This window comes from Natrix helvetica (genome assembly GCF_964273705.1).
Source record: "Natrix helvetica genome assembly, chromosome: 1".
NCBI lineage: Eukaryota > Metazoa > Chordata > Lepidosauria > Squamata > Natricidae > Natrix > Natrix helvetica.
Genome location: NC_138548.1, coordinates 75,128,339 through 75,152,320, shown reverse-complemented (window position 1 = coordinate 75,152,320; position 23,982 = coordinate 75,128,339). Strand labels below are relative to the sequence as shown.

Below are 23,982 nucleotides of genomic sequence, written 5' to 3'. Positions count from 1 at the left end.
CGAAGTGGAGCTTTTGTTCAAAGGCTCATTTTTTTAACAGTAATTTCACAGTTCAAATGAGGCTTCCTCCAAAGAAAGTTGCTGTGTCTATCTACAATTAGACTATGTGTCTCTTGAAGTTTAAATTGTTCTTTAACTACATTTGGAAACTTCTTAAGAGTAGGCATTAATTATCCTTATTAGTATTCATTTGCATATTATGTACATTAGCAGGATACAAGTTATCTAAATGGCAGTGATTCTATCATGTATTATTTAGAATCCTATCTGACCAAGTGCATGACAGGATTGTGAAAAATTCAAAAAGGAAAAAAAGTGCTTTGGAAAGGCTCTTCCATTGCACTAAGAGGCAATGCTTTAAGTCAAGTACATCTTTTCCCAGAACTGCGTTGTAGCTGCAGAGAACAGGTGCTGGGAAATGGCATTAATAGTTTCAGACACAGGGAACAGGTGTTACCTAGTGCTTCCATCTCTGCTGGAACACCTTCTTCTCTTGGAAACTAAAGTGATACACAACATATTGTATGTATGTAGTATGTAGCATATTGATGTACTTTTGAACTGACTTAAATCACTTAGAAAAGACAACAAAGAAATGGAAGAGATTTAATTTTGGGTCTCTATCAATTATAGATACAGGACTTTCTTATTATATCCAGATTATATAATCATATATTATATTATAAATTGATTATATCCATACCATTTATTTAAAAAGTTTGAGAACTCTTTAAAGAAAGCTATTTCTTTTCAACTGCAACTGTAATTAATTTAAAAAATGCATTTAAAATTTTAATTACATTAAAAATTATGTTTTAAAAATAGTATTAACAGTGAAACATGCTTATTTTTCCTTTAAATGGAAGAATTATAGAACTTTTCCCCCACCTTACTAATATACCCAAAGTAACTTTAGAATAGCCAAGTTATGATATCAATTTTATGCAAGGAAATGACCGTATTTTGTGAGAAGATGAAGTTTTCATTTTATCATAATCCTTATGCTTTATTGTAATATGTATTTTAATATATATCTTTCAAAAATGGACAAAATTAGGATGACAAAGTATTATTTGTATGGACATGGCTAGAAAGCTTCTAACTATCTAAGTATCTATATTTGTAGCCTTAAAAAATGTAAATTAAAATAATGTCATGTTCAGTGCTGGCACAGAATTATTTATTATTATTATGGTGGAGTGTACAATTAGCCAGGTGTTTATACTGGATTTGGCATTTTCATCTACCTATCAAGTTATTTCCAAAATCTGAGATACACAGATATTTTTAGATGGCGTTAAAAGATAATTATCGTAGGATCTAAACTGTTCCAAGTAAAGCTGTTTTTTGGAATTGACTCATGCGATTTTTGCCAATATAATTGGCATTCAAGTGGTGCTCCAGATGCTTTGGGATCCAAGGCACCTGTTACTTTTGGTAATAATATGGTATTCTAGTTTCAGTACATCTTTTTCACTGTCCTTTTTCCTTCTTCAGTTGTCTGATATATTTGTAAGAGTCCATGCCCATCTATTTTCCTTGTAAATAACAGTCTGTCAACATTGCTGTGTGAATAAAGGGCACAATTCATTGTCATCATTTTTCTGTTCTTCCTTTCCAGGGCTGTATATCTAATGATTGGAATTTCCCAGGTGTTAATTGACTTGATGACATTTCCTCCACTCAGTTTGGACTTTAAGATCTTCTTCACTCTCATGATTTATTCCCTTCTAACCTTATTCTTGACTTCAATTGCCTTGACCTTCTGAGCTTGAAGGATGGATGCCCGTGTATTTGTTGTGATCTTCTTCATCCAGGTGCTTGAAATTATTTCCATGGAGCATCTTGATTTCTTCAGTGTTCACTATTTTTACCCTGTTGATGGTAAGTGTGGCACATTTATCCAGTCCAAACTCTACAGCAATATCTTGGCTATATTTACTGACGGTGTTTAGCAGCAATTCTATTTCAGATGGTGTTTTTCCATATAGTGTAGCTTCAGATAGTCCATTCAGAGGAGGTGTGATAGCTTGGCAGACGTTTTTGATCTCTGGGCTGACTTCTTCAGTATGAAATGGCAAACAGTAGTTGCGATAGTGATCTCTGTTGATATTTACCTCTCCCACCCTATCATTCTTGACCAGGAATTGTGTCTTGCATGGTGACATTGATCTTTGCACAAAGTTTCTGATGATTCTACTGATTCCTATATTTCTAGACACTTGATTATGTAATCATGTGACATGGAGTCAAATGCTTTCTTGTAATCAAACCTTGCTACATTCAAGTTGGACTTCCTTCTCTTCCAGTTTTCCAAAAATCATCTTCTCAATTAGGAACTGATTTTCTGTTTCTCTACTGTTTGGGTAGTTTCCTTTCTGCTCAGGTGGAAAGAGCTTGTTTTCAAGTAGATATTGTTGGATTGCATCAGCTACCACACCAGTTAGCAATTTCAAAGTTGTTGGCAGGTAGATAATTGGCCATAGTGGTGCTACCCCTTTTGCTGAAGCTTTCATTATCAGGTAAGAGTTGCTGGATTTTAACTAATCTTTAATTTCATCTCCTTGCAGTATGTTATTAAACTGTTTGGCAATGTGTGGGTGCAGACCAGTCAGGTGTTTCAACCAAAAACCATGTACTTTTCATCTTCACCTAGTGCTGACCAATTCTTGAGTTTCCTTGCCCTTTTCTCTATAATTTCTGCTGTTCTTGGAAGTTCTTTCATTTCAGCTTCTTTTTCTTTCCACCTTCTTTAGCAAGCTGCATTCCAACTTTTTTTTTAGGTTGTCCCATAGCTTCACCCAGAACTGCAATGTTTCTTCATCATCAGGTGTTGACTGATTCATTGCAATCTCTCCATGAATGAACTGATAAAAACATTTATGATCTGACTATAGTGTGCAATTTGTTTGTTTGTTTATATTCCACCTTTATCAATTTTATAAATAACTCACTGCAGCAAATGTGAGCCTTATCTCTGCTTATCTTCTTGCTTATGGCTATTATTTGCTGCTTTATTATTTCCAGTGATTTCTTGATTTTCCTTATTTCTAGATGACATTTCTTCAGCGTTTTTTCTTTCACCTGTTCTAGCTTGCTTGCATCTGATCTAAGCACCCTGACTTTATTTCCCAACCTGATCTTCCATTTTACTGGGTTTTAGTAGCTTTTAATCTTGTTGATTTTGCATTTAAGGTATTCAGTTAAAACTGCAGCTGTGTTGTACATTGGTTGGTTTGTTTCTTGCAGTGAACTGGTGCTTATATTTGATATGTAGTATTGGCATTTTTAAATGCTTGTAGTAGCTGCTTCTTGGAACAAGCTTCAAAACAGGCAACATTGTTATTTTTCTGCTGCGCAACTACTCAGTTATTCTTTATTTCATTGCTCTTATTTTATTTTTAGTAAGAGGGCTTTGTTGTATTATTATTATTTACTTATTCATTAAACATGAAACTCAGTCAACTGAACATTCAAAAATGCATTACAAATACCAATGTCTGGTGTTAATGGTTAATACGGGCTTGCTGCCAGCGTCCTAGGTATCAACCAAGTACCTTCTTAAAATATAAGATGTTCCGAGTAGCACAGTTTTTTTGCAGTTCTGCTGGTGTTATTGCAGGAAGATTACTATTATTATTAGTTATTATTATTATTAATTAGTACCATTATTAATTATTAATAATTGTTATTATTATTCATTATTATTATTATTATGTGGTTAATCTTTTGGTGGGATTCACAGCCTTTGGGGCTGGTTGGTAACCCAACAGCTTGAGTCCTAACCAAGGACCTAGGAACTGTTAAGGTAACATCAGTGGATTTAAGTTGTTCCAAGTAGGGTGTTTTTTTGTAGAGTCAGAATGTTCAAATCCGATAAATTTAGAATTTCCAAATAGCGAGGCTGCCCTTTGGGTATTGCTCCAAGGGCTCCAATTACAATTGGGACAACACACAATTTCTTTTTCCACAGTCACTCAACTTCAATTTGCAAGTCCCGGTACTTTGTGATTTTTTCTTGCTGCTTATCTTCAATTTGCGCATCACCAGGTATTGCAATGTCAATGAACCAAACTTTTTTCTTTTCAACTATTGTTATGTCAGGTGTATTGTAGGACAAGGGCCTGTCAGTCTGAATTCTGAAATCCCACAAAATCTTGACTTTTTCATTCTCTAGAACCTTCTCAACCTAATGTTCCCAGTGGTTTTTGCTGTACTCAAATTCAAACTTCTGGCACAATTTCTAGTGAATGATCTTAGCAACTCGGTCATGGTGTTATAGGTAGTCAGTTTGTGAAATTTTGCTGCACTCACTGATCAAATATTATTATATACTTTATTCATTAAAAATGAAACTCAGCCAACTGAACATTCAAAAATGCATTACAAATACCATTGACTGGTGCTAATGGTTGATACAGTTTGCTGCCAGCGTCCTAGATATCAACCAAGTACCTTCTTAAAATATAAGATGTTCCGAGTAGTGCAGATTTTTGCAGTTCCACTGGTGATATTGCAGGAAGCTGCAATTTGTTGATGTATCTTGTAAAATTCTTGGACATGGTGCCAAGTGCCCTGATGACAATGGGTATCATTGTTACATGCTTCATCCAAAGCAATGAATGGCAAGGTTGCGATATTTCATTATTTTTTCTAGTTCTTTTTCTTCAACTCTGGCATCTCCAGGAACAGCGATATCAATAAACTGTACACTTCGGCCCTCTACAACTATGATATCTGGCGTGTTGTGCTCCAAATGATGATCTGTTTGTATTAGAAAGTCCCACAAGATCTTCACCTTCTCATTTTCAATAACTTTTTCCACTTTATGTTCCCACGAGTTTCTGGATACAGGTAAATCATATTTTTTACATAATGACCAGTGGATTTATTATTATTATTATTATTATTATTATTATTATTATTATTATTATTATTATTATTATTATTATTATTTACTTTATTCATTAAACATGAAACTGACAAATGCTTGACTGGTATTGATGGTTGACATGGTGCTAGCATCCTTGGTATCAACCAAGTACCTTTTTAAAATATATGTTAGCGCAGCTTTTTGAAGTTCTGGTGGTGGTGGTGGTGGTGGTGGTGGTGGTGGTGATGATGATGATGATGATGATCAACCTGATCATCAACCTGATGGTCCCAGTGGTTTTTGCTGTACTCAAATCCAAACTTTTGGCACAATTTCCAGTGAATAATCTTAGCAATGCGGTCATGGCGTTGTAGGTAGTTTGTGAAATTTTGTTGCACCCGCTGATCACGCGGTTGACTGTCTCATCTTTCTCATTACAGAGGCGACATTTGCTGTTGGTGGTAACATGTTGAATTTTTGCCTTCCTGCAGTTTGTGGCTAAGGCTTGTTCTTGAGTTGCCAAAATAAAGCCTTCTGTTTCTTTTTTCAGTACTCCTGATCTTAACCAGTTCCAAGTTAGCTTTTGGTCAGCTTTGCCTTCAATACCTTTCAAGTATTGGCCATGCATAGCTTTGCTTTTCCAATTTTCAGCTCGCTTCTCAATTACTTCTTTCTTATATTCAACTTTTGACTTAGTTGTATTCAAAAGGCCTCCTTCATTTACTTCCTTAATCATTGGTTCTTCACTTTTCTGGATGTAATCATTCAAGCTGTGCCTTTCTTCTTCCACAGTCTATTTTACTTGTAGGAGTCCTCGACCACCCTCTGCTCTTGGTAGATACAATCGGTCAACATTACTTTTAAGGTGCAAAGCATGCTTCACTGTCATAAGCTTCCTTGCTTTTCTGTCCAAATTGTCCAACTCCATCTGGGTCCAGTCAATTATTCCTGCAGAGTATCAAATTACAGGTATAGCCCAGGTATTTATGGCTTTTATGATGTTTTCTCCACTCAGTTTGGACTTTAATATCTTGCGAATTCGTCGAATGTACTTGGCTGAGGTTAATTCCTTGACTTTATTATGCATTAAGTCAGAGGCCTCTAAAATCTCCAAGTACTTGTAGCCTTCTTCTGGTTTTACTGCCTTTATCATTTCTTCATTCTCAAGTTGTATTCCATCATCTTCTAGGACCTTGCCTGCCTTGGTTGCCATTGTTGCACATTTGTCAATTCCAAACTGCATACCAATGTCCTGGCTAAATTCTTTTGTCCTTTCAATTAATAAATTCAGCTCAGCTTTTGTTTTACCAAACACCTTCAAATCATCCATGTACACCAAGTGTGAAATTTTCAGTCCTTTCTTTGCAAGTTCGTATCCACAATTCACCTTCTTCAAAATGATTGTCAGTGGTAGCATTGAGAGTATAAAAAGTAGGGTGAAAGGGAATCACCCTGGAAAATGCCTCTTTTAATTTCAACTTCACCTAGTTCTTTTCAATTAGCCATAAGCTTCATTTTCCAGAGGTTCATTGAAGTTTCCATGAATTTTTGTATGTTGCTGCTAATGCCAAAGATTTTCAGACATTTCTTGATCCAGCTGTGGGGGAATTGAATCAAACACTTTCTTATAGTCTATCCAAGCCATGAACAGCTTGGTTCGTCTTTTCTTTGAATTCTTTAGGATTAGCTTGTCAATCAGCAGTTGGTCCTTTGTTCTTCTTGAATTTTTGCAGCATCTTTTCTGTTCTACAGGAAGCAAGTCATTTCTTTCCAAGTATCAGTAAATTTGGTTTGCAATGATACCAGTAAGTAGCTTGTATGTTGTTGGCAAACAAGTGATTGGCCTATAGTTTCCAGGGTCCTTTTCTTTTTCTTTTCTTTTTTGATCAAAAATGCCCTTCCAGATGTCATCCATTCATCATTGTCAGGTGTTTTTAAGATCTGGTTCATTTGGGCTGCCAATCTTTCGTGCATACTTGTAAGTGCCTCTAGCCAGAAACCATGTAGTTCATCTGGTCCAGGTGCACTCCAATTCTTCACTTTTCTTGACTGCCTTTGCACCATTTCTTTTATTTTCACATCTTCCATTTTATGCACTTCAATAGAATCCTCAACCTCATCATCATCATCATCACCATCATCATTATACAATTGTATCACAGCAGCCAGTTGTTTCGCCGGATTTGGCATTGATTACTAGTCGGGCCCCACCCAGGGGCCTAGGACGTCGTAACGTATTTTCGTAATATACGTGCAGATCCAAGCAGTGCAGCTTTTTGCATTTGACTGATGTTGATTTTGTCAAGTTTTAACTGTTTTAAATGTAATTCCAGTGCTTTTGGAATAGCACCCAGTGTGCCGATTACCTCTGGAATTACCACTGCTGGTTTGTGCCATAATCATTGAATTTCAATTTTTAAGTCCTGGTATTTCGCGATTTTTTCATGTTCCTTCTCGTTGACCCTGCTATCACCTGGTATTGCGATGTCTATGATTGTAACCTTATTTTTCTCAACCAGTGTGATGTCTGGTGTGTTATGCGCCAGTATTTTGTCTGTTTGTATACGAAAATCCCATAAGATCTTGACCATCTGATTTTCGGTGACTTTTTCAGGCTTTTGTTCCCACCAGTTTGTTGTTGTTTTAATATTATAATTTTTGCACAAATTCCAGTGGATCATTTGTGCTACTGAATTGGGCCACAATTTATAATCAGTCTGCATGATTTTTTTTACAGCAGCTGAGTATGTGGTCAACAGTTTCATCAACTTCTTTGCAGAGTCTGCATTTGGCATCATCAGAGGATTTTTCGATTTTGGCCTTAATGTCATTTGTTCGGATAGCTTGTTCTTGCGCAGCCAGGATTAGTGACTCTGTTTCTTTCTTTAATGTACATGTTGTTAACCATAACCAAGTTTTTTCACTGTCTACTTTATCTTTTATTGACCATGCAATGCTTTGTTCTGCCAACTCTCCATTCTTGATTTTATCACATCTTTTCTGTATTCTTGTTTCGTCTGTTGGGCTTTCAGTAGATTTTTGTTCTTTACTTCGATTAATAGATGTTCTTGACTTTCTTTTAAATAATCAGCCAGTGCATGTTTTTCTTCTTCAACTATTTGCTTCACTTGTAATAATCCTCTGCCACCTGATTTTCGGAGCAGGTATAATCTATCAGTGTCACCGCGTGGATGTAAACTGTAGTGCATTGTCATTAGTTTCCTGGTTTTTCGGTCCAAAATGTCCAAATCAGCTTGTGTCCAGTTAACTATACCAGCTGTGTATCTTATAACTGGTATTGCCCAAGTATTTATGGCCTTGATTGTATTTCCACCATTTAATTTAGATTTCAAAATTTTCCTAACTCTGACAATAGTTTTTACTTCTCCATGTTTGATGTTATCAACTGCAGAATGCCTAAGTATTTGTAGGTTTCATTTTCATTGCATTTAATTAGTTGGCATTTCAATTCCCTCACACGCAGTGATTTTGCCCCTTTTACAGTGGCACATTTTTCCATGCCGAACTGCATTGAAATATTGGTGCTGAATACTTGGACTGTGTTTGTCAGTGATTGGATTTCTATTTCTGACTTACCATAGAGTTTCAAATCATCCATATATAATAAATGCGAAATTTTTTCAGCTTCTTTGGCTGTTTGGTAGCCTAATTTCATTTTTTTTAAGATTACTGATAGCGGGATCATCGCGATGATGAAGAGAGGAGGTGAAAGTGAATCACCCTGGAAAATTCCTTGCTTGATATTGACCATTCCGTAGTTCTCATTCCCTACTGCCAACTCAGTTCTCCATTGTTTCATCGCCTTTTCAGTGAAGGATGTAATATTTTTGTGAATGCCAGTTGTTTCTAAGCATTTTATGATCCAACTATGTGCCTTTTTATAATCAATCCAGACCATATTCAAGTTCGTTTTTCTTTTCTTACAATTTTCTAATATCATTTTATCAATCAGGAGCTGATCTTTTGTACCCCTGCTCCTTCTTTTATTGCCTTTTTGCTCTACTGGCAAGATGTTGTTTGTTTCCAAATAATCCATAACATTATCTGCAATAATGCCTGTGAGTAATTTGAAGGTTGTTGGCAAGCATGTTATTGGTCTGTAGTTTTCAGGTATTGTTCCTTTAGTTGCATCTTTCTGAATCAAATATGTTTTTCCAGTTGTCAACCATTCATCAATTTGACCATTTTGTAAAATTTCATTCAGTTGCCTGGCCAATATTGCATGTAAACTGGTCAGATATTTGAGCCAGAAACCATGTAACTGGTCATTTCCAGGTGATGTCCAATTCTTTACTTTTTTTACTCGATTTTTGATCATCTCAGTTGTTATTTCTAATACTTGCATTTGTTTGTTACCAATGCTTTTCTCAAAGTCATGTATCCACTTTGCTTCCTTATTGTAGTCCTTTGCATTCTCCCACAAACTTTTCCAGAATTCAGCTGTGGCCTGCTTTTCTAGTTTTTCACTTTTGGTGTCACCATTCACATTAAGACTTTGATAAAAAATGCCATTGGTCTGATCGAAATTGTTGATTTTGTTTGTATTGGATGATTTGTGCCTCATATCTCTCAATTTTTCTAGCTGTTGCTGTTATCTGCTGTTTTATAGTCTCTATCTTCTCTATCTATATCTTCTGATCAGCTGATCTATGATTTTGCTGTTTTTAAGCCGTTGCTCATGCATGTTCTTTAAGTTGCTAGCATCTGCCCTTAATTTTTTGACTTTTTGTTCTAATCGGATTTTCCACTTTGGCTTTGATGCTTTTTCCATTGTGTGCATAGGTGCTTTGATTTTAATGCCTAGTTCATTAGTGACTATTACAGCTGCACTGTACATTAACTGATTCGTTTCCAAGATGGATCCCGATTCAATTGTTGAAAGCACTGCATTAACCATTTTCATGATAGGACCCAAAATTTTCTTAGGGACAGTTTTTAATGATGGTAAACGTTGCCTTTCCTCACTAGCCAGAAAATGCTCCATGATCTTGTCCTTCAGTTCTTTTTGTTTTTGAGTTGGTTCATCAGTTGGTTCAATGGTAACTGGTTCTGGTGGTAGTGTTGTTATTTCCTCACCGACAGCTTCCTCTAGGAGTTCTACTACTATTTCTTTAGTTGTGTTTTGAGTATCAGTTAATTCCTCTTGTGATGTTGTCTTTTTTGTTTTGCAATGTGCCTGAATTTCCTCAAGTTCAACTTCGCTAAACACTTTATCCGAATAATAAATCGCCTTTGATCTGCTAATCGTTGTTCACTAACATTTAAATCTGGATATTGTTGTTTCCATAAATCATACATTCGCTTTAAGTAGCCTCTTTTTTGGGCTCTGAGTTGTAAAAACAGGCCATTATGGCACGATTTTCATCTACACTATATTTCTGTCGTTTTGTTGGCTGGTCCACTTGTAGCCCACTTGTTGACGGATGCCCAGGGACCTCAACATCCGCCGCGGCCCTTGTTAACCCGCGCGACGACAGATGCGGTATAGAATATTATTATTATTATTATTATTATTATTATTATTATTATTATTATTATTATTATTATTATTATTATTATTATTAAACAGATCTTTGCTAAATTCTTTACTAAAAGTTTTGCTAAATTCATCACCCAAAACATATCCCAAGAAATCAAACAGTTTTGGGATTTTCACAATGTAATTGTGAAGAATGAAATAGCTTCCTTGAGATTAACGAAATTGTAGGTGTCCACAGGAAGTCTAATACTTGTCATTTGCTTTTAAGATAATATATTGTCTCAATTAAGAAGCGGGAAACATATTTCTGCCACAATAAAATATATGCACATTCATTCATCTGAGTAATTTTTAGTGTCACTCGTTAGTCATATTGGCTGTTTCGTTAATTCACAAAAGAATTTGATCTTTTGGCAGGACATAGATTTCAGGAAAATAAAGAAGCAATCTTGAGTAGAAGAAAACACTAGGAACACTAAAGAAGAGATGAAATGATAAAATAGTATTTCTAAGGTTTCTTTTTAAAGCACAGAAAAATGTGTGCAAGAAGTAAAATCATTCCAAAAGGAAGGAAAATAGGAAGGGAAGTAAGAACCAGAAGCTACAAGAAAAAGATAAACCTCTAGTTTGAGGAAAGTTGAAAAGAGATTGGATAAAGGTTTCATTTTTCCTTCAGCATCTCTGAGAGTCTTCTCTACTGCTCCAACTGTCTGTACAAAAATAGCTTGTTTTTGTCCTTCAATCTTACTTCAAAGTCAACAACTGTTGCAGAAATGCAGTGGCAAGGACATTTATGTTCTCATTTCGTATGGAATATAAAAATGAAAGAGGAAAACCTACCTGTTCCCATCACTCCTGGTGGACAATTACTGGAAGAATCTTCATGAGGAACAAGATCAGCCAGTTTTATGGCACCATCCGAGGGAGTGCGCCTATGCCTCTGTTGCCGAGCTTCAGAAGAAAGAGTCACATGTGTAGGTGTCAAAGACTGGTTGGGATTCCGTTTGAATCTCTCAACTCGGATATTAACTAGTGGATGATTAACTACTGGCAAGGGAGCCTTCACTGTCACAGGACTAACAGGCATCTCGTATACCACAATTTCATCACTGTCTGAATGAAGCAAAGAACGGGTGGAGTTACATTCGGAAATTGACGACAAAGAGAGTAGAGTCAGAGAACTGGATGGTTCGCCTAACAAGAATGTGGGCTCTTCTTTCTTGAAGATCTTCCTTGAAGGTGGGCTGGTACTCCTCCGAGATAGACCAGCCCGTTGGAAGATACTTTCCCGTTTTTTTTTCTCTTCCTTGGACATGTCCTGATCTTCTTGGGTTAGCAGCTGGCACTTGCCAGCCTCCAAAAGATCAAAACCTAGGCCAGCAGCAGCCAACACAGCCCCACAGCCTAGAAAGGCCAACTGACATTGTTTATATTGGGAGCCCCCACGTTTGAGGCTATTGGTGGGAGTGAGCTGAGGAGTGCTTGTGCAAGAGTTCACTGGAGTAGTCTCTTCATTTGGATCGCTCGAGTGGGTATCCCAATCATCATTCTTATGAAATGGGATGCAGAGGTATGGTTGGTTAAATCCAGGGGATTGCTGCATCTTACTCTCTGTATCATTCAAAGAATCATCTTCATTGTCTGAAATACACACACAAACTTTTGAATATTTACATAATCAATACGTATTGGTTAACTTTGCCACGCGTGTGTATCTTGACACATGGTAAAAGAATCAAAATCTGAATTTTAATTTTAATAAGAATACAACATATTGGAACACTGTTCATTCAAGGAAAAATATCAAAAGGCTACTTTTGAATTGATAAATCCTCTAATTCTTTCTTATGCAACTATACTGACTCACTCGTCTTTTACAAGACAACAGTTCTAAGAAAATTGTATTTTGCAGGCGATTATCTAGGATAGAGGGGATATTCAAATGTTATAGATGAGGCTGTATTTCCTGCAATGAGTCAAAACTATGATACATTGTGTTAATTGATCCATGTTTCTTGAGTGGGGTTTAGGAATACACACATTTCCTGGAATGAAACGAATAATAATGAATGGCATGTTGGTAAACTCCAGATTTGATTTAAAATTATTTCTACGGGATTGTCATTAAAATAAAGCCTCTAAGCTGAAAAGGGGAACTAACCTCTGAAATCACATGCCCTTAAAAAGCTTCATTTGCTACCGTGTTTCCCAGAAAATACAACAGGGTCTTATTTTCTTTTGCCCCATGAAATATGGCCTTGGGCTTATTATCAGGGAAGGCTTATTGTTTTGGAGTTGCTGGGCAGCTGCTCCCTTATGAGTGGACTCACGAAAAGCCGGGCACAGCCTCAGGCCTGAAGCAATCATGAGGCAACCATGCTCATGAGCAGCTGCCCGGCAAATCCCCTCTCCAGCCGGGCAGAGCGCCATTTACTGACCTAGGAGGTATCACTAAGGCGCCAATGTGCCTTAGTGCTCTGCCCACCCCCCCAGGTCCCGTGGCTTGGCACATTCGGGGTACCCCCTAGATCAGGACATGGGTTACGCGAGCACCTGTTCTTCCCCCAGCCTCACCAAGCCCTTGTGCAGCTCTACCAGGGCACTGCCACCATCCGCCACCCCGCCACGCTCTGAGCATAACTTCCAAACTCCAAAACTCTGCTGCCGAGTCTTCCAGCATCGGCCACTCTAGGAGTGCTCTCTATGGTGGGCCAGCTGTCAGACATAGAGTCTTCTGGACAGAGAGTCTTCTGGACAGCGAGTCTTCCAGCAGCCAGCCCACCATAGAGAGCACTCCTAGAGCGGCCGATGCTGGAAGACTCGGAGTTTTGGAGTTTGGAAGTTATGCTCAGAGCATGGTGGTGGCGGGTGGCGGTGGTGCCCTGGGAAAGCTGCACAAGGGCTTGGTGAGGCTAGGGATGGAACAGGCACTCGCGCAACCCCCTCTCCAGCTGAGCAGAGCTCCATGCACTGACCTAGGGGGTATCCCGAATTTGCCAAGCCGTGGGAGCTCGGGGGTGGGCAGAGCGCCACGTGGCTTGGCGCCTTAGTGATACCCCCTAGGTTAGTGAATGCACTCTGCCCAGCTGGAGAGGGGATTTGCCGGTCGGCTGCTCATGAGTGTGGTCACCTCATGGCTGCTTCGCCCCTGAGGCTGTGCCCGGCTCTTCGGGAGCAGCCACCTGGCAACTCCCTCCTCCAGCCAGGCAGAACACCACTCCCCAACCTAGCAGTATCTCGAAGGCGGCAAGCAACGTGAGCGCCTTTACCCCCCCTTCCCGGCTCCCGCGGCTTGGCACCTTCAGGATACCGCTAGGTCTGTGAATGGTGCTCTGCCTGGCCAGAGAGGGGTTGGGTGGGCATATATTTTTGCCCACGCGAAAAATGTGGCAAGGCATTAGTTTCGGGACAGGTCGTATTTTCGGGGAAACACGGTATTAGTTTAATTTATGTGCACAATTCAGAGGCTTTTCTTAAAAACCAATAAGATGTTTTGGATCATTTGTTCTACATTAAGAGCTTTGATCAAAACTTTTCCCCCCAAGGAATCAAAATTTTTAACAAGTGTTGACAGTTCTGGGGAAAAGGGGGAGCTAAATATGTCCCCAACTTCGCCAGTGAGGCAAACAGACTTGCTAAGTGGAGCCTTTAAAAAAAACAAAACATCAGAGATATTTGAGAGGCTCTTGTTTCTTTATCACAAATGGTGAAATAAAGCAACCTGCTACTCATTTAATACACTTAATGTAATATGTACTTTACCCATCTCTATTAGGCTTGCAAACCCAGGAAAAGGGACTATTGTTCGCTGGAACTTTCCAAGGTTTGGCGCACTAGATGACCATTGTCTAGCGCCATCTGCCAGGGACTTCAGGCTAAAAAAAAGAGAAGAAAAACTAAACAAGTGCAGGAGCTTGCTTGCTTCCTATATTCCGTTTTGACACTCTATAGATGAAACATTAAAATTACTTGACATTCCATAGATTATACATTAAAAATGAAATGCACCTCAGTGACTTATTTAAACGTATGAGATTTTCCTTAGCATAACCCCTGAAACAATCCACAGTCGTGAGAACAAAATGGTTAGCAAAATTCAACAACAAAATACAGTAGAATACGGTACAGTATACAGTACAATACAACACACTACAACCTCAACGTAAGGAGTTAATAAAACCCAATTTAATTTTTATTTCAGTCAACCAGCCTTGATGATGATGATACTGATACTGATGTCACCTATTCAAGATTTTGGAATGCCTAAACAAATTTAAAAGTCTGTACGAGACCAAAAGGCCCTAAGCTAAAAGGGAGAAAGAAATGTTGCTGCGTATTTGTAGGTATAGAGAAAGAATATGATGAAGTCAACAGGCTTAAATTTCAGAACATGTTATGGAAAATATGATTCTTATTTTTTTTATTTGAAAAAAAATGTTTTTCAATATACATTGAAAACTCATGACACGGGAGCATCCTCATCCTTACCCATCCTCACTTGATGTGAGCTCTTTGCTGCAAAGAGTACCTGGCCCCCATGTCCGACCCTTTTTCTTCTGGCCTCTTTTTTCTTCTTCCCCTTCCTCATCTTTCTGGAGCACAGAGCTGCGTCCCCACGTTTTGCTGCTTTCACCAGGGGTTACTGAAGATGAGAGGCAAAATTGGAGAAAGAAAAAAAGTAAGCATCATCCAACAACGTTGTATGAAGTAACATTTTACTTTATAGACTAGACCAGTAATGGCGAACCTATGGCACACGTGCCACAGGTGGCACGCGGAGCCATTTGTCAGAGCACGTGAGGCGCTGCCCTGTCAGCTGGCCAGAGGCTTTATAGGAGCCTGGGGAGGGCGAAAAGAGCCTCCCCCGCCCTCCGGAGGCTTCAGGGACCGTCCGGAGGCTTCCCTGAAGCCTTCGGAGCGCTTAAAATGACTGGGTCGTTTTGAACGCTCCGAAGGCTTCAGGGAAGCCTCCCGATGGTCCCTGAAGCCTCCGGAGGGTGGGAGGAGGCTCTTTTCGCCCTCCCTAGGCTCCTATAAAACCTTTGGAGCCTGGGGAGGGTGAAAAAAGTATGTAAAAATGGGGGGGTTCATGCCTGTTGTGTACACATGCACACTGGGGGGTCGCACATTGCATTATGGGTGCGGCACACCCGCACATGACCCCCCTGCGTTCCCCCCCTTGTGGCACGCGAGCCAAAAAAGATTCGCCATCGCTGGACTAGACTTATTTTTGAAAATTTACAAACCACAATTTTATTTGTTCATAGACATTCTCACTCAGCTTAACCAGGGAAAAGACTTTTTATAGGGAAGGCAGCCATTTGTCATCTCTCTCTTTTTTCTCTTTCTCTTTTTTAAAAGATGCATATTGAAGGTGAGAACGTTTCTCAGGGAAATAAAACTCAGTCTCAAATAATACAATGAAATAGCCAAAGAAGTTGAGAGAAAAAAAACTGGTAAGAGGATAAATATCTAAACATACTTATTATGCTTTGCAAATGAAGCTTCACGTGTCTTACTGGTCTTCTCTCTTTGTAAGAAAAATGCTGCAAACAGGGCCAATTACAGTCAAGGATGGTAAATATGCTTTATTTCTTCAAGAAAATTGTAAAGATCTCTGTACTTGCTTAAAGGTCGCACCACTTTACATACATCTGTTCCAGCTTCTTTTTAAAGCTAAATAAGACATCCACTTCACCTCTGAAAGATCATACCAAGCTTGTTATAATCAGTTTGAAACTGATGTATTGGGATGGAGGAAAACCTTTTCTTAAAAAATTAAATAAAAAAGAACAGATTTTTGTTCCATCTGCATTAAGAGAAATTATGAAAATCATAGGTCAATGTTGTACCACGTAGTGACAGACAGAATAAGAAGCAGAAATGCATGTTAATTAAGATGTAAGTCTTAAAGATATGTTCTTCGTGGCTTTGAGAAATAGGTAGCCTTCTCGTTCTGATGGAATATGCAGTCTAATTGCAGAATTAGTATTGTTACTAGAAGTTAGGAAGCTAGTATCAGAGAACATGTTTAACTCCTTTGACAGACTAGCTGTGGCTGTTCTTATATAGGGATAAGCTAGTATCAGGGATCCTAACACTGGCAAACTCATACTTCATTATTGTAATGTCAGACTGCTGCAAATATTAACAATTTATTATTTTTAATTCCCAGTGACTTTTGGTGGTCATTTTGATCTGAAAATAAAAGCCAGTGCAAAATGCAGTAGGAAAATTACTGTGCCCTATAACTGCTCTACATCTTATATTGTGCCCTGCAAGAAAATAAGTTACAGCTATGCACATCTACCATATTTTTCGGAGTATAAGACCCACCTTTTTCCCTCAAAAAAGAGGCTGAAAATCTGGGTGTGTCTTATACATTGGATACAGCATTTTTTGCCTCCCGCCCCCTTCACCAAAATGGCCATGCATAGCTTTTAAGAGGCTTCCAGAGAGCTCCTGGGGCTGGGGAAGGCAGAAATGAGTGAAAATGGGCCGTATTTTGCTCAATTTTGCCCCCCCCCCGACCCCAGGAGTACTCTATAAGCCTCCTAAAGGCTATGCATGCAATTTTTTTGACAAAAAATGGGCCCGTTTTTGCAAAAAACCAGGCCGTTTTGGGGAGGTTTGCAGAGTGCAAAAACTTTTTTTTTTTAATTTGCCTCTTCAAAACCTTGGTGCGACTTATATTCTGGTGCATCTTATACTCTGAAAAATACGGTATTTAAACCCATATTGTTAAGGATAAAATGGCAGAAAGATGGAAGCAAGCAATCAGTTGCTAAAAACAAATTATAATGAGACACAATGGGGCCATCAAGATTAGCTATAAACAAAACTCCTCAATATAGAAAGCAACATGATGTCTTTATTTGAAACAGACATTCACAGTTTCATATTGGCACTGGACATTTTTTTTATCAATTGGAACTAAAATTTCTTACACTGGATAGCCCTGAGTCTAGGAATGATAGTAGGGCTGGCAGGAGGACTAGCACAGTTGTTGATCAAATTTTTTCTTTTATCCATGGTTGGAGATGCCTGCACGGTGAATTTGTGCTGGAAATCTGTTATGGAAGGAAATATAAAGAAGGAACTTAGTGAAGCAATGCTAACATTGAAAAGATATAAGTGAGATACTGTGTCATTCATATATATATATATACTTTAGTCTGCTAATACATTATCTTCAGTTGAGAATTTAGTATGAATCCTGCAATCTTGACAATAGAAAACATTAACATTATATTGTTTTCCACTTATTAAAATATGTTAGAGCCATGTCGTCTTCTGTATCAAACTTATTATGCAACATGTTACATAGACGAGTTACTGGTAGTTTTTCAAATAGTAAAGTACTTTTTCTAGAAGTTACAGTATGATGACATATTAAAATGCTGTAGTTTCAATAAGCTAATTCAGAAGAGAGGAAGGAGAGGCATTGCTTTGATGGGAAAATACTGCTAAATTGGCTAAAGTTCTGTATCACAAATACTTATTGGGGATGTTAAAATTAAAGATTTTGTTCCAGCAATAATCAGCATAATTTTGCAGATACTTCCATTGGAGTTTGACCAAATCAGAGACAGTCTACTTTAATTCTGGCTAAGATCTGAAGTTAAATTAAAGAAACAGTTCTTGTCTGTGTCCCACTTGTTAACATTACAAAGTCACAAAACCCAATAACATGTTTAATTTTTTACGGAATGTGATTTTATTTTGGGGTAAATGTTCACAAGTGAACTTTTCAGTACTGTTTTTTTTAAAGGTAGGTATTTGTAGACTCAGTTTATCTTATATGTGGATCAAAACAATTCCAATTTCAGACTGATATTGAGTTTGTATAAATTTGAAAAGGCATAAAGAACATATCTCAATCTTACTTATTGCCTGGTGATCAAGATCTATTCCTTAATCAGAAACCTGATAAATTACAGATTTTTTTTACAATCTGATTTTTGTTTTAAAAAGTAATAGAGCAGTTTGGTAGTACCTACATATGGTTGACCAAGATGTCTCAAAAAGGTTTGTCACTTTCACACTGTTGTCAAGAAAACAATTTGTCTAGGCCAGGGGTGTCCAAACTTGGGAACTTTAAGACTTGTGGAGTTCCCCAGCATGGCTGGCTGGGGAATTCTGGGAGTTGAAGTCCACAAGTCTTAAAGTTCCCAAGTTTGGACACCCCTGGTCTAGGCCTATAAAGTTACCAAAGGTCTAGCTTGAATGAAAGAATGTTTGAATTGTAATCAGATACGGTAATTATTCACCCATCGTATATTTTCATGAATAAATAAATCTGGAAGGAAGCAATAGATACTTTATTTTGTTTTGCTAAACGCACCAGAGGGAAGACTGATGTGATTGCCATCTTTCAACTTGAGCCGATTTTTCCTGAATTTGCCCATGCGTTTTCTTACACGGGGCTTTTCCTGGCACAGTTGGTGGATGATGATATTGAGTTCTCTTTCCAAAATATCAATTTCTCGTTCTGCCAACTCCTGCTCGCGTTGACGTAGTACTTCTTCATGGTTTTTCTGTTGAACTGCTGCTTGTTTTAACTCTTCTTCCCACGTCCGCAACTCCTATAAGAAAACATGTCCCAAACCAAACTAAAAATTGGGGTAGCAAAGTCGATTAGGCTTGCTATAAACGGAAAGGCTCAGAAAACAAAACACAGTTGATATTTTGAATATGCACATGGTAGTTAACAGCTTTCCAATACATATAATTCGAATAATTAAAGTTCAGTGATATGAACAAATCATTTAAATTTTTAAAATCAGAATAGTGTTAGCTTTATCTCTAAAATCAGCTAGTAATCAAATTTCAAAGCAATTACAGGTAATCTCCTCTTACCATCCACAATTGAGGCTGGAATTTTGGTCATAACTTATTGCAATCGTTATACAGGTTCACCCATGATCTGACTTGATTTTTCAAATATTTTGGGGGTGGTTGTAAAGTGAGTCACCAGAGTCATTAAGTAAATCATGTGGCTGTTAAACAAGTCACATGGTGATTAAGTGAATCCAACATATCCAATGGGTGTCTTTTTATCATTTTTGCAACAGCAAAAAAGCATCACAAATCATTGTCACATAACTGTGGGGCACTGCAACAACTTATTAATGCAAGCCAGTTGCCAAGCACCCAAAATGCAATCACGACAGTCTCTGTGTGTGTGTGTGTATGCGTGCACATGTGTGCAGAATGGGTTGTAATTTTTTTAAAATCTCTTGTAACTTTGAACAGTCGTTACGTGAGGACTACCTATACGGTGAGAAATTTAATAACTGAAAGAAATGTTCATAGATTGAGTGGAAATCAGATTATTTAGCTTGTTATTATAAAATAAGTAGAGTAGACAAATAACAAGCAATAGAACTATTAGTTTTCATCAAGTCTGTATTCACTGGACCGCTTGTCTGATCTGCCAGAATCCATACCACAGAAGTCTTCTGTATTTCTCTGATTTCCATCTAATGATGATTCAGACCCTGCAGTTTACTTACAGTAGCACAGTGGTTCTCAATCTGTGGGTCGGGACCCCTTTGGGGGGGTCAAACGACCCTTTCACAGGGGTCGCCTAAGACCATTGGAAAACACATATTTTTGAAAAAATACGGAAAATATAAAATAATTTTATGGTTGGGGGTCATCACAACATGAGGAACTGTATTAAAGGGTCACGGCATTAGGAAGGTTGAGACCCACTGCAGTAGCACTTCATTAAATAGCTCCAGAGATTAATTTGCAGATATAAAAAAAGCGGTTGTAAAATCTTTAGCTATACTCAGTGCCGCCTTTCAAATTTGATACCAAGCCCTTTTAAAACTTCCCTCATGTTATAGATCTTGATCATTTTTATTGTCATGAGCTTTTATTATTTTTTAATATTAATCGGTTAACATTAAAAAAAATATCAGTTAATCAATTTAATAGAATCATAGCAGGAGAAGTGGATTATCTATGCCATTTAGTCCAACCATGATCTTCATGCAGTGAATTTTCTACATATACAAAAAGAGAACTTGAATATATGTGTGTGGAAACTAATAATAATTAAGACAACTGTATATGTTGCTCTTTTGAAATTGATTGTGTGCCCTTAAGTTGTTTTCAACTCTTAGCAACCATAGATTTTCTCCACGATGATCCTGTCCCTAATCAGGTGTTTTCAACACACACTCATCACTTCTGTAACTCGAGTCCATTCATCTTGCTCCTGATTGTCTTTCTCTTTTCTTCTACCTTTCAAATAATCCTATTTTTCTCAGCACATTTCATAACGTGACATGATTGACGCAATCAAAAATCTCTCTAGCATGAATGAAGCACATTGTGACTTCTTTTTCATGTTCTTTGGTCTTCTCAGTTACACATGCACTCAGCAATAATGTCTCATGTTCCATGGTCTTTTTTTAAACCCAGTTCAATCGCCTTTCCCTTTCTCCATTTGGGGGTTTAATCGGCATGTACGTGTGTGTGCGTGTAAGCCAGATTCACTTAACCACCATGTTACTAACTTAACTGCAAGGATTCACTTGATAAGAGTCAAGAACACGTGAAGTGTTAATACCACTTTATAATGCCTTGGTAAGGCCACACTTGGAATATGGCATTCAGTTTTGGTCGCCACGATGTAGAAAAGATGTGGAGACTCTAGAAAGAGTGCAGGGAAGAGCAACAAAGATGATTAGGGGATTGGAGACTAAAACATATGAAGAACGGTTGCAGGAACTGGGTATGTCTAGTTTAATAGAAAGAAGGACTAGGGGAGACATGACAGCAGTGTTCCAATATCTCAGGGGTTGCCACAAAGAAGAGGGAGTCAAACTATTCTCCAAAGCACCTGAGGGTAGAACAAGAAGCAATGGGTGGAAACTCATCAAGGGGAGAAGCAACTTAGAACTGAGGAGAAATTTCCTGACAGATAGAACAATTAATCAGTGGAACAGCTTGCCTCCAGAAGTTGTGAATGCCCCAACACTGGAAGTCTTTAAGAAGAGGTTGGATAGCCATTTGTCTGAAATGGTATAGGGTTTCCTGCCTAGGCATGGGGTTGGACTTGAAGACCTCCAAGGTCCCCTCCAACTCTGCTATTGTATTATTGTATTTAACAACTGTGGCAAGAAAGGTTGTAAAATGGGGCAAAGCTCAACAACTGTCTTCCTTAGCAACAGAAATTTTGGACTCAATTACAGTCATAAATCGAGGGCTACCTATATACAGAACAAGTCTTTTCACATAACTTAAAACAGTTTGGGCTATGTGTTCTATTCTGTCTCATAATGATCTTATCTAGAATTGTCTTTCATAATTAAATATATTCCAGTTTCAGTTGGACCATATTTACCTAAAACAATTTTATTTAGGAACAAGTATGCATTTTACTTTCTTAATTATTCAGTTTTAAAGTTTCTTCTCATCGGAAGTAGAAAAAAATTCAAATTGAATATGTATAGTTCTGTCTGTGTTGTAGAGAAATCTATTTGACTTGCAATGGATTCCGAGACAGAAGTAGTTAATTGTTTATTGAAGTAACAGTTCCCACCTTCCCTACCTTCTCCTTGGCTCTGAGTTGGTCAAACATTTCCTGGATCTCAATTTTCCAATCTTCTTGCAGGGAATGAAATGATTCTTTTGGCATTTCAAAGAAACCAGATTCTTCTATATTAGTTAGTTTATTCAAAATATTTGCAAAGGATGGTCTTGAATGAAGATCAGTATTCCAACAATCTAAACAGGATAAAGCCAACAATTCAGGAGCTACAATAGTACAGTATTTGTGAGGTTTTGATAATGAACTATGCACTTAATTACTAAGATTCCATATAATCATCTCAGTTCTCATACATACTCAAATGTCCTCTTTTGTTAGAATATATGTATAATGGCATGTGAGGTGACCTTGGGAGATGGGGAAGAGGTGGTGCCTAAGGAAGGATTAGATAAGAGAGGACATAGCCTGCAGCTGCATAACAGGCAATGAAACTCCCTAATTTATCAGGCTGTAAAAAAAGAAGCCAGGAGGCTTGTATTATTAGACTTGAAAGATTCAATTATTGTAGTCTTCTTAAGTCATCTGATTATTTTCTGTCTGATCTACCTAGGAAGGCTGACAACAGTACTGCAAATGAAGTTCCTTTTGGAGTTTTTTCCTGTGCCTATTATGTAGCTGTAGGCTATGTGGAATGGACTGTATGTATAGGAGACCTTGAGGAATGAGAGGTGGATGCTGCCTAGGAAACAATCAGATAAGAGAGGCAGGAGCCCCCAGTGGCTTGAGGGTCAGGGAAAAAAACTTAGGAAGGATCCACCCTAACATGTCAAGCAATTAAAAATGCTGGAAGAAAATTTGTACCTTCAGACTTGCAAGATTGATGTCAGCCCTCCCAGATAATCCAGACAGGAAATAGGACTAGATGAACTAATTCTACTTTATTGTAAGGCTTCATTAACAAAATCTTGCAAGTCTGCTCACTAGTATTTCAAAGAAGCTTAGTAAATCACAATTTTATTCAGCTACCAAAGACTCACATTTTATCTGCTATATTGCCTTTTCCTTGTATTATAATTAATATCTTAAATTCTACTTAGTCCAAAGTACCTTAATCCAATATGTATGTGCATAAAATTACACACATAATTCTACTTTAGTTGACTTTTCTGTTACTTAGTAAGTAAAGATATACTTCTGCCAAATTCAAAACAAATGCCGATTCTGAAAATCTCGTAAATCTGAATGTTTCAAATATGATATACCCTGAAACATTTCTTCTGATGAATTAAATATAATTCAAAGAGATTTCTACGGCAGAGTTTGATGGATACTATCACTTCTCATCCAAGGTTTTCAAGGTAGTCCTCAACCTGCAACCATTTGTTTAATCATCGTTTGATGTTACAATGGTGCTGAAAAAAGTGACTTATGACCAATTTTCATATTTACGACTGTTGCAGGCATCCCCATGGTCACATGATCAAATATCAGACTCTTGGCAACTGGCATGCCCTAGGGTCATGTGATCACCATTTGTAAGTTTCCAATAAGATGGTTTCCAACAAACAAAGTCAATGGAGGAAGCCAGATTTGCTTAATGACCACACACTTCACTTACCAACTGTTAACAGTTCAGTTAACAATTGTTGTAAAAATGGGGCAAAAAGAATGTTGGTCTTACCTGAACGTGTCTTTTAAGTAGAGTAGAGGGAGGGGTCACTTGAGGGTTAACACAGCCTGATTGGTCCATTAGACTGAGAGAAAACTTCTTAACCTTCTGTCTCTCCTATTGGTTCCCAGTTTCCTCGATGGTGAAGGTCAGCATCTGAAAACCAAACACACGAAGAACCGGGAACCGCCTGGCCCTCCCCCACCCGGCCCCTGTCTAACTAGGGCGGGATGTGACCCCTCCCTCTACTCTACTTAAAAGACAAGTTCAGGTAAGACCAACGTTCTTTTTCCAGTAGAGTAGAGTGAGGGGTCACTCGAGGGACATACCTACTCTACGTCCCAGGGAAGGAAGACTGGGGCCCAGGGGGAGGGACAGCCACCACCCGCTGCAGGAACAAAGGATGCCTCCGCCGAGGCATAGCCGTCTAACTG

The 23,982-nt window shown here is 38.1% G+C and overlaps 1 protein-coding gene across 2 annotated transcripts in view; it reads right to left on the bottom strand.

Annotated features, from left to right (window-relative positions):
- MAP3K9 (mitogen-activated protein kinase kinase kinase 9) overlaps positions 1–23,982 on the bottom strand; it is a 49,787-nt gene that overhangs the window by 6,655 nt on the left and 19,150 nt on the right. For both annotated transcript variants that reach the window (XM_081934975.1, XM_081934976.1), the window contains exons 5-10: positions 21,940–22,115; positions 18,718–18,958; positions 17,321–17,443; positions 14,862–15,015; positions 14,136–14,248; positions 11,214–12,014 (exon numbers count right to left, since the gene is read on the bottom strand). In XM_081934975.1, the coding sequence (XP_081791101.1) occupies positions 11,214–12,014; positions 14,136–14,248; positions 14,862–15,015; positions 17,321–17,443; positions 18,718–18,958; positions 21,940–22,115 (1,608 nt within the window). The remainder of the gene's footprint in view (positions 1–11,213; positions 12,015–14,135; positions 14,249–14,861; positions 15,016–17,320; positions 17,444–18,717; positions 18,959–21,939; positions 22,116–23,982) is intronic.